Here is a 9,607-nt window from a genome sequence, read left to right as displayed (position 1 = left end):
CACCTGAGACCCAGTTGCCTATAGTCCAGGCCAATCCCCAGTCAAATGGCTGTCAGTAAGTTTGGAGCCTAAAGCCTTGGTCAGCTTATGACCTGAAAAGAACAAACCACTGCAACCTCCACCCAGATGACATTCGCTGGCCTAGATGGTGCAGATACCCAGGGGACTTAGCCAGCAGGACCCCCCAAGGGCTGTGTGACGTTCTTCAAATGTGTTTCATGGTGCCCGCTCCCCGAATCAGGCCTTCTCCCCTTTCCCCAGCTTGCCTCAGGTGAGTGAAAACACTGTTTTCATTCCACTTGTTATGCCTAACTCATAGCAACCAAAGACTTGTCTTCTGGAGTGATGCTCCCTGAACCCCCGGACCTACAATTTGAGGGCCCCCGCGGCCCTCCGTGGCAGCACCGAGCCAATCCACTTTGCACAAACATAGCTGCCTCCAGCCCTATTTTCCCAATGTCCTGGGGCCAAGCTGTGGTCAGTTATTAGCAGGCGGGGGCAGAGTCCCTGCTCTGCCTCTTACGTGCTGGGTAGACACAGGGGTTCCTTTCTCTACTTTTGTTCCTCTGTTTCCCTCTCTGTGTCAGTAGTCTGGAAGAAGTCAGTTTATGACCGGGGTTCAGGAATCACCTGTGCAGAAATGAGGTCTGTCCCTGAGCCCTCCCCTCCCTTGTCTCCCGCAGCCTCTTTAAGAGCCTCAAAAGAGAGGTTACGAGCTTCTCAACTCAAAGAAAGAAGTGAGATCGTTCCACAACCAGGGCCCTTTGATTCAAGCGAGGAAGCACCCTGGCTTTATTGTAAGGAAAACCAGGAGAAGGAGCTGGGCCAGACTCACATCAGCAGTGCTGTCAGTGAGGGCAGCCCAGGAGGCTGTTTACTTTCTGAGGCTGGGGAAGGGCCTCGGTCACATTCAATTTCTCCACGTCTCTGTAGCAGTACAAATTGGGGCCTTGGACAAGGTACAAGCCGAGACCATTGGCGGAACACGAGTTGGGGCCCAGAGACTTTTCCGTACACAGGGCCGCGTCAACCTTTTCATGGGGCCAAGGAAGCTCTGTCCACGTGGCTTGAGCTCCTAACTTCAGGTCCAGCCACCACAGCTGCCGTCCTAGGAAGAAACACCGGACATAACATGGCTTCCACGTCATGGGGATCCTGACCTGGCTCTTCTCACGCCCTGACGGGGCTCTGTGCCAGGGAGAAGTAGCAGAACAAGCCACCCCTCAGCACCCGACGCCCCTCACCTGCCATGACGTGGAGCAGAGAAGACCCAGGACAGGTAAAGGCTGCATCCACAGTATCAAGGTTGATCCCATGAGGGCTCCCGAATTCCTTCTCCAGCCGCTTTGGATAACCCTCTACTAGGGTATAGCCTCCCTTTGTCAGGAAGATATATACCTCGGTGCCCTGGAGGACAAAGGACATTAATCAGCACAGAGCTGGGTATTTTCCCTGTCTCCACCCCAAGCGTCTCTCCCAACACACACCTGGATCAGATAGAGCTTATCATCCCAGGAAAAGGCAGTATCCACTGTTGAAGGACCATGGGGCCACAGATGCTCGATGGGCCAGCTATGCCACCCGTCCCGGCTGGTGTCCAGACGCCAGTAGTGGGATCCTGTGGGGTAGCAGAGGTACCTCTAGTACTGGTGGTAAAAGGCCAGGCAGTGAAGAGGCAAGTGACAGAGGCAGGGGTGAGTCTCGAGAGGGAGGAAAGAATGCATCCAGAGGCCAAGAGGGAAGAGGCCATGTGAGGAGTTGAGCAAGACTTGGTTGGCAAAGTTGGGCATTATGACCTAATTGGAATTGGAGTCAGTAGGGGCCTGACGGAAGGGCGAGTTTGGAGAACAGTGGCCAAGTTGCTAGGCAAGGCCAGCGTCATGGGGTTCAGTGGGGTCTCCTTATGCATCTCAGATGTCTGTGTGCAGAGATGCTACAATGAGACAGTGGCCAGAAGTTAAAAGGGAAGCACCGCAGCAAGCTTCCACTGGGCGTTCTCACGCTGGCTGTGTTCTCTAATCCCTTGAGATGGTAGGAGACGGAGGGAGTAGCCAGACCAGCGCCCTAATTTTCCTCTCCCCTTTTCATAACAACTTATTAAAGGAGTTGTCTAAACTCTCATTTACCTTTTCTTCCTCAGCCCATTTCACTTACATTCCTGTTTCCCTCTTCCATTGAGATTTCTCTTTTCAAGGTCACCAGTATCCTCCAACTTGCCAAATCTAATGTCTTCATCTTACTCTACCTCTCAGTGGCATTTGACTGCTCACAGCTCCCTTCTTTAAATATCTTTTTTGGATCTTGGCTCTGTGATTCCAGACTCTTCCAGTGTTCTTCTTATCTTTTTGACTCCTCTTCAGTCTGATATCTATTATTGGAATCCCCCAGTTTGGACCTCTGCTCTATCTACACTCACTCTCTTGGTGATTTCACCTAGTCCAGGGCTTTAAACACCATCTATATACAGATGACTTTTGATCTGTTCTCTTTGGATCTGATGGACTGCTTCTTCGAGTGTCAGGCTCAAACTCAGTTGCCTACCTGACCTGTCCATTTGGGACCATTAGACACCAAAACCCTAATGTGTCCAAACTTATTTCTGCCCCCACCAAACACACACACACACACACACACACACACACACCTCCTTCCCTAGTCTTTCCCAATTTTAGAAAAAGGAACCACCAGTCACCTAGTTTCCCAGTCCCCAAAAGCCAAGTCATTCTTGAAACCTCTCTTTTCCCTTCCCCACTCCGATCAGTATCCAAGGCATTGGTTAAGTGCCATGGGCCCGACTTCCAGAATACATCATGATGACTCCTCACCACCTCTGCTGCTGTTATCCCAGTCCAAGCTGTCATCACCTCCAATCCAGACAGCTGCAAGAACTCCTCGCTGGATTCCCTGCTTACACAATTGTACCTCTGTGACTTATATTCCACAAGAAGCCAGGAAGATCTTTTAAAAAAAATAAGCCATGGGCTTCCCTGGTGGCACAGTGGTTAAGAATCCGCCTGCCAATTCAGGGGACATGGGTTCGAGCCCTGGTCCGGGAAGATCCCACATGCCGCGGAGCAACTAAGCCCGTGCGCCACAACTACTGAGCCTGCGCTCTAGAGCCCGTGAGCCACAACTACTGAAGCCAGCGTGCCACAACTACTGAAGCCCACATGCTTAGAGCCCGTGCTCTGCAACAGAGAAGCCACTGCAATGAGAAGCCCGCGCACCACAACGAAGAGTAGCCCCCGCTTGCCGCAACTAGAGAAAGCCAGCGCGCAGCAATGAACACCCAACGCAGCCATAAATAAATTAAATAATTAATTAATTAAAAAAGAAAAAAAGACAGATGCTTAAAAAAATAAGCCAGAACATATCACAGCCCTGATCAAGAACCCTTCCTGGCTTCCTTTTACAGTTGAAAATCCTTACCAGGCCCATGTAATCTGGCCCCTGCCTCCCTCTTTTCAAGCCACTTACCTGCTCCTTCTCAACCTATCAGCCACACTGGCCTCCTTTCTTGACCCCTCAAAGTATTTGCTCTCTACCATCCCTAAAATGCTTCTCCTCCAGTGCTTTATGTGGCTAATTCCTTTTGATCACTGAAATCTCAGCTCAAAAATCATCTCTTCAGAGAAGGGGCCCCTAATTCTCTTCACCTCTATCCCATTATCCTGTCTTATTTTCTTCACAGCTTTTTGGGGACACTTCACATTTTTTATTTTATATTTTAAAACATCAACGACTCATAAATTCATTTATTCTAGCTTCAAATGGTATTTGAGAATAAGAAGCATTCTGATGTTCCCAGAACACATCACAGCTATTAACACTGCCTGAAAGTATTCTCTTTCATTTTCTCTTTTTTACTGTCCTCTCTCCCGCTAGCAGGCTCTCTGAGGGCAAGTGTCTCGTCTGCCATGTTCACGACTGTATCTCAGTGCCTAGAAAAATGCCCAGTGCCTATCAGGTGCTCGATATTTTTTGGTGCTCGAAAAATAGCTGGTATTCCCAATGCAGCCACAAGTTCTCTTTATGGGTATTAACTGGGCAAGTCACAGTAACTACATATCCACCTTCCCCTCCTGCTCGTGGCCCCTATTTTGAGAATCAGAGCTGTGCTGCATTTTGTGCAGAGGAAGTAAGTGCTGAGCCCCCAATCCATTAGAAGCCGATGCAGAGGCTGACCAGCAGCCACTTTAATGTGGTCTGGAATAAAAATACGGGCTGAGCCAGTCCCATTCTCTCTCTGGAAATCCAAGTAGGAAAAAGGGAGCCGAGGCAGTTATCAGTCAGATCTGAGGCTAAAAGATCCTGACTAGAGAGAAAGTAGAGAGGGCATGGTGGTCCCTGTGCGAGCCGAAGTAGTGACAAAACAGAAAGAATGGATTAGCAGCTATGAGGTAGAGACAAGAGATTTATCAATAAGGAAGAGGAGAGGACCAGCCCTGTGCTGAGTGGCTGGGTCACACTGGTGTTTTGACCAAGATAGTGAGTTCCCACCTCAGCTGGGTATTTTTAACATAACAATATTCTCTCAACAGCTATAGAACATCTCTAATACTCTTGATTTAGGAATTCAGCTGCATTCTATTTATGGACACATGGTCTTGAGGTTCCATGATCTCTCCATGGCTGGGTGTTCTCTCTACATCTCTGTGTGGTCCCTGTGGCCCTATTTTCTTAGTGTCTCTATCTCCATATCTCTCTATCTCTATTTATCTCTCTATCTCTATAACCATTGCTATTTCACTTTGTGTATGTGTCCTCCCCATGGTGACTTGCTCTCACCATAGCTGCATGTTCTCCTGACATTTATGTGTTCTTACTCTGGCATATATTCTCAGCATAGGTCTACCTTTTCACTACAGGTGTGTGTTTCATCACGGATGCATGTTCTCATTACAGCATGCATTCCTGCTGTGGGGATATGCTCTCCTTGCGGCTGTGTATTTTTCATTACAACTTCGTAGTCATATCTGATCAGATTTATTCAGGGATTAGGAGCAAGAAAGGATTTTCACTCTTCTGTATTCTCACCACTATTTTACATTTGTGTCTGATCATACATATATCTTAGGCTGAGTGTAATGTGGTAGGTCACTCCTTCTCTTGGAGCTGTCCTCAAGTATAGATCAAGACTTATCACTACCTGTCTGACTAGCCCTAGAACATCCTTAGGTATCATTAGATGGCTTTTTAATGGCACAGGTCTGGGGAGAGGGGTTTCTCCTGGTCACTCAGAGGAGAAATCTCTTCAGGCTGGTGAGACTATTGCCTGAAGGTCTAAGGGACTGAACACCTCTTGGCTGGTTCTCAACAATGGGAGCGTCTCATCCCCAGGTAATGCTGTGCCCAGAGGCCTGGACATAGGAACCAGGCACCTGGAACAAGATGGAGCTCCTGATGATAAGCTCAAAGTGGGGAGGTCCAGAGGACCCTGCAAGACATGCAAAAGCAAAGAGAATATGAGGAGTCACAGGGGCCAAGAGGTCCAGAGAAGGCACAGATCTGGGAATGGATGGTACTGGGAGGCAGACAGGTGAAGTTAGAGGCCTCAGCAATGAGAGACAGGTTGAACCGTATGCATCGGACGAAATGAGGTGTGAAAAGGGGCATGATAGGGTGTAAGGATGGGGGCCGATGGGACAAAATATGGGGCACAGTGATGAAAATGGAGGAAATGTGCCAGAGATGAGAGACACACATGAAAGAGATGGGAGGTATGGAGGGCAGAGATGGGGGAGTTGGAGGGCATCTCTTACCACTGAAGGCATAGGTGGCACCATGTTTGTCAGACAGCAGTGCAGACAAGACTAGATCTGGGCTACAGCGTTTATCCCTATGGTGGGTCACATTCCTGTGTGCATGGCCTTGGGGGAGAAATAGGTGAGGGGGAACACAGGAAGGCAAGAGGTCAGAATGAGTTCCGAGGTGGAAGAGGTGGCTGGGGTTATTGGGGGTGCAGGTTTTCCCCATATGAGGACAGCTGGGAAGAGCCAGAATGGAAGTGGAGCTAGGGCAAGGGCCAAGGTGTCATTCCACAGGGTGAAGGTAGGAGCTGGGTTATATGGGGTCCACGAACCCAGGGAAGGTGGACAAATTCCAGGAGGTCCCAGGGCTTGGGCTTTCTCACCTCTGCCAGGGCAGGGCATAAAGTAGTCTCGGACATCCAGAGGGTATTTAGGATACATATCTCCCGTGACAGGGTTGAAGCGCAGGAATTGGTTACCCCAGAAGCAGTAGTAGTGGCTGAGCCATCGCATGGCAGAAGAGCAGTTGCCAACAGCCTGCCAGGAACGTTTCTTTACGGTTTTTGTAGTGAAGTCCCAGAACCTCATGTGGTTGCCTTTGTCCAATCAACCAACAAGCATTCAGTGAGGCCAGGCTGTGCCTTCCCTTGTGCTTGTACTGGCCCCAGGATGGACCAGATATGGTCCCCATCACGTGGAGCTCACAGCCCAGCAGGGAAACAGTTGAGGAAAGTAATCATACAATAAAATGGAGCAGCAAAATACACATGATCAGCTCAGCAAGGGCGGTGGGACGAGTCAGGGAAAACTTCCCAGAGAAGGTGATACTTAAACTAAAATCTGAAGGAGGAGTTACAAGGCAGACAAGAGGGGGAGATGTAACTCCAGAAACAAAAGTCTAAAGCATGAAGCAACTTGGGTGTATAGGGAACAGCATAGAGTTTCTGGGGCTTCATATTCAAGGTAAGGGTTTGATGAGACTCAAGGCTGGAGGGTCAATAGGGACTTGGTCATGGAGAACCTTGTATGTAAAACTAAGGAACATAGATTTGTCCTAAGGGTCATGGGGGACAATGAGGGACTTTTAGCAGAATTACACCCAGTTACCTTCTCCAGGATGACTTCCCCTCCTTCCCCTACTCGACCTCTAGACCATAATTGGCTTCTCTACTCCTTCCCTTCCTCAGGAAACCATATAGTGGTTCCACCACCACCACCATCCCTACCACTACCTGTATCACCACCAACCTACCACTACCCCAGACTCCCTTATTCCAGCCTGGACTGACCTTGGAAGAAGAGGACACCCTCATGTAGGCATTCTTCATGGTGACATTCCACAGCTGCATCCACTGGGGATGGGATTCCAGGAAACTCCTCTTGGAGCAACTTTGGATATTTGCTCTCCTTCTCAGGAGGGTATTCCCAGACTCTGTCCCCCTGCATGCAGAAACATGCTATTTTTAGCATGCACGCCAGATACTACTGCCACTCTGCCATCCCACACAACATCTTTGATCTATTGCACTTACATAATATCCTTCTGCAGTCCCACACACTCTCAATCCATCTGTGGACAACAATGTGCTGTCCCCTCGCACAACTTCAGTTTGTGCAAATCCCATCACTGTTACTATACCACACACAACTGTCTATGTACAACCAGATACTCCCATGGCACAATTATCTGCAATACCACTGGTTTTGGCAAACACATCCACAAATAGTCATCCTGCAATCATCCATCCATTCCTACATTCATTTGTTCATTCATTCACTCAAGAAACAGTTGCTGAATGACTTACCATATGCCAGGTATTGTGAGAGACACTGGGGATAAAGGGGTGACAAGACTCTGTCTCTGCCTTCAAGGAATTCACTGTACAAAAGCAGAAAGGATCCTACAGTCCTAGCCATGTGAGCCCCAAGGTGGAGGCATGTGAAGTGCACTGGGAATACAGGGGGAATACCTAAGTCAACCTAGAGAATTCCTGGAAGGCTGCACAGAGGAGGAGGCATTTGGGCCAAGAGTTAAAAACTGAGCAGGAATATTCCAGGTAGACAAGTGTGGACTGGGCGTTATCAGCAGAGGGCGTAGCGTGTACACAGCATGCTCATGTGGCTGGCACACAGTGAATGTGGTGGAGGAGGAGATAAACCTGCAAAGATAACCAAAGTCCAGGTCTCAAGACCCATGTGCACCTGGCTCGCAGGAATCAGCACGTGGTGGTGCCATTTGCTGAAATAGGGAACTCAGGAGGAGGGGTGGATTTGTACAGAAGATATTGAGCTCCGTTTGGAGGATGCTGAATCTGAGGTGCCTACGGAACATCTAAGTTGAAGATGTCAGCCTGGAAATCGGAAAGAGATGTCTGGAGCTCCGGGGAGAGATCCAGATCTGGGGTCCACAACGTGGAGAGAACTCAGAGCCGTGGCAGTGGTTGAGATCACCCAGGCAGGGTGTATGGAAGGGCTGGGAAGGATCCCCAAGAAACATTCAAGGAGTGGCCCAGGATGAGAAGCCTGAGAAGAGCAGGAAAAGAGGCAGGAGGGAAAACAAAGCCGGCAGTGAGGGCCGCCCCGACCACACAGCATCTTTGTGCGAGTCAAGAGAAGGTGCCAGAAGGAGCAGACACAGGCTGGGCCAAGGCATGGGACTTGACGAGCACAGTAGGCTGGATTTCATCCTCCACTTGCCCCTCGGCCAGGTACCATTGTGTCGTGAACAACCTGGCAACCATAGGAAGAAGACTTGATGCAGGGTCATGGAAGCAAGGGAAGAAATTTCCCGGAAGGAAAGGATGGTCGACAGATTGAGGAGTAGCAGAGAGGTGTGGACGCAGATTAGGACTGAAGAAGAGCCACTGGATGTTGTGCCTCCCAGGCCCGCATGCACACAAACTCCCCTAGCCTGAGCTTTCTCAGAAAAGGAAGGCACAGGGGGAGGAAACCTGGAGCGTGTTGGTAAGGGCTCCATGCCAGGGCCACTTGGGGAAGGGTCTCTAGTGTTGATTCCAGCACTTCCTGGCCTGGCCCTGACCTTGGTCCAGCCGTACCTTGATCAGAAAGACTCTGTCATGACCATGGCGGAATGCAGCATCCACAGGGCCGGGGACATCCTTCCACCTCTCGGAGATTAACTCTTGAGTCCAATTGTGACCCTTCCACACGAACTCCCCTGCAAAACGCACACTCACTGAGGGACCCGGAACAAACTTTTGGCCTACCGAGCTAGTTACAAAGAAGCTATGGGTGATACTCTCAGATAATTCCTACGATCTCCCGCAGATGGATACACCCTCGGTGAAGGGGACCAAGTCTGAGGTCCCAAATGCCCCAATCCCAGCCCCTCATACCTTTAAAAAACAGCATAGTCCCATGCTCATCCAGGGTGGTAGCATCAAAGCCCCAGCCATCCGAGCAGCGTTCTGGGAAGGAGGTGGGGAGATAGCAAATAAAAGACCAGTCAGATGATACAGTGCAGAGACACAGCTAGACAGATAGACTCGGGAAGTCAGGGTCTCACCCATCACATCTGGGTCCAACTTGGTTGCATTCCCACCTTCAGCTTCATGCCTAGGGGCATTAGCCCTAGAGAGAAGACACGGAGACGTCTGGCTCCACAGGGTCCAATCCCTCTCCTTTAGCTGCTGACCCCAGACTTGCCCCAGACCTAAAAACTGGCCCTAGCCCACTCTAATCTGGAGCCCGGCCCTCCTCCAGCCCCGGCTTCACTCACAGAGAAAGAGGATGGGCGTTAGCCAGAGACCAGCACAAGCCCAACAACCACAGTACAACTGGCGTTCCCAGTGCCCGAGCCATGATGAGCTGGAGAGGCCACAGGACAGCTCTGGGCA

General features: G+C 50.0%; 1 protein-coding gene across 1 annotated transcript; it reads right to left on the bottom strand.

Moving 5' to 3' along the window:
* Nucleotides 1-763: 763 nt before the first annotated feature.
* HPX (hemopexin) lies at nucleotides 764-9,607 on the bottom strand. The gene is made up of 10 exons (XM_082340344.1): nucleotides 9,490-9,607; nucleotides 9,277-9,341; nucleotides 9,107-9,178; nucleotides 8,807-8,928; nucleotides 7,040-7,190; nucleotides 6,134-6,346; nucleotides 5,763-5,870; nucleotides 1,488-1,618; nucleotides 1,245-1,407; nucleotides 764-1,108 (listed from the first exon to the last, which is right to left on the bottom strand). The coding sequence occupies exons 1-10, from the start codon at nucleotides 9,570-9,572 to the stop codon at nucleotides 849-851; spliced, it is 1,368 nt and encodes a 455-aa protein (XP_082196470.1). The 5' UTR covers nucleotides 9,573-9,607; the 3' UTR covers nucleotides 764-848.

Source organism: Balaenoptera borealis (assembly GCF_965194805.1).
Source record: "Balaenoptera borealis genome assembly, chromosome: 11".
NCBI lineage: Eukaryota > Metazoa > Chordata > Mammalia > Artiodactyla > Balaenopteridae > Balaenoptera > Balaenoptera borealis.
This window is presented reverse-complemented; position numbering and strand designations above follow the sequence as displayed.

Coding starts and splice junctions, on each gene's coding strand:
- HPX (XM_082340344.1), bottom strand. CDS start 9,572: ATGGCTCGGGCACTGGGAACGCCAGTTGTACTGTGGTTGTTGGGCTTG. Junction 9,342..9,489: donor AACGCCCATCCTCTTTCTCT/GTGAGTGAAGCC, acceptor TCTTCTCTCTAG/GGCTAATGCCCCTAGGCATG. Junction 1,619..5,762: donor TGCCACCTATGCCTTCAGTG/GTAAGAGATGCC, acceptor GCTACCCCACAG/GATCCCACTACTGGCGTCTG.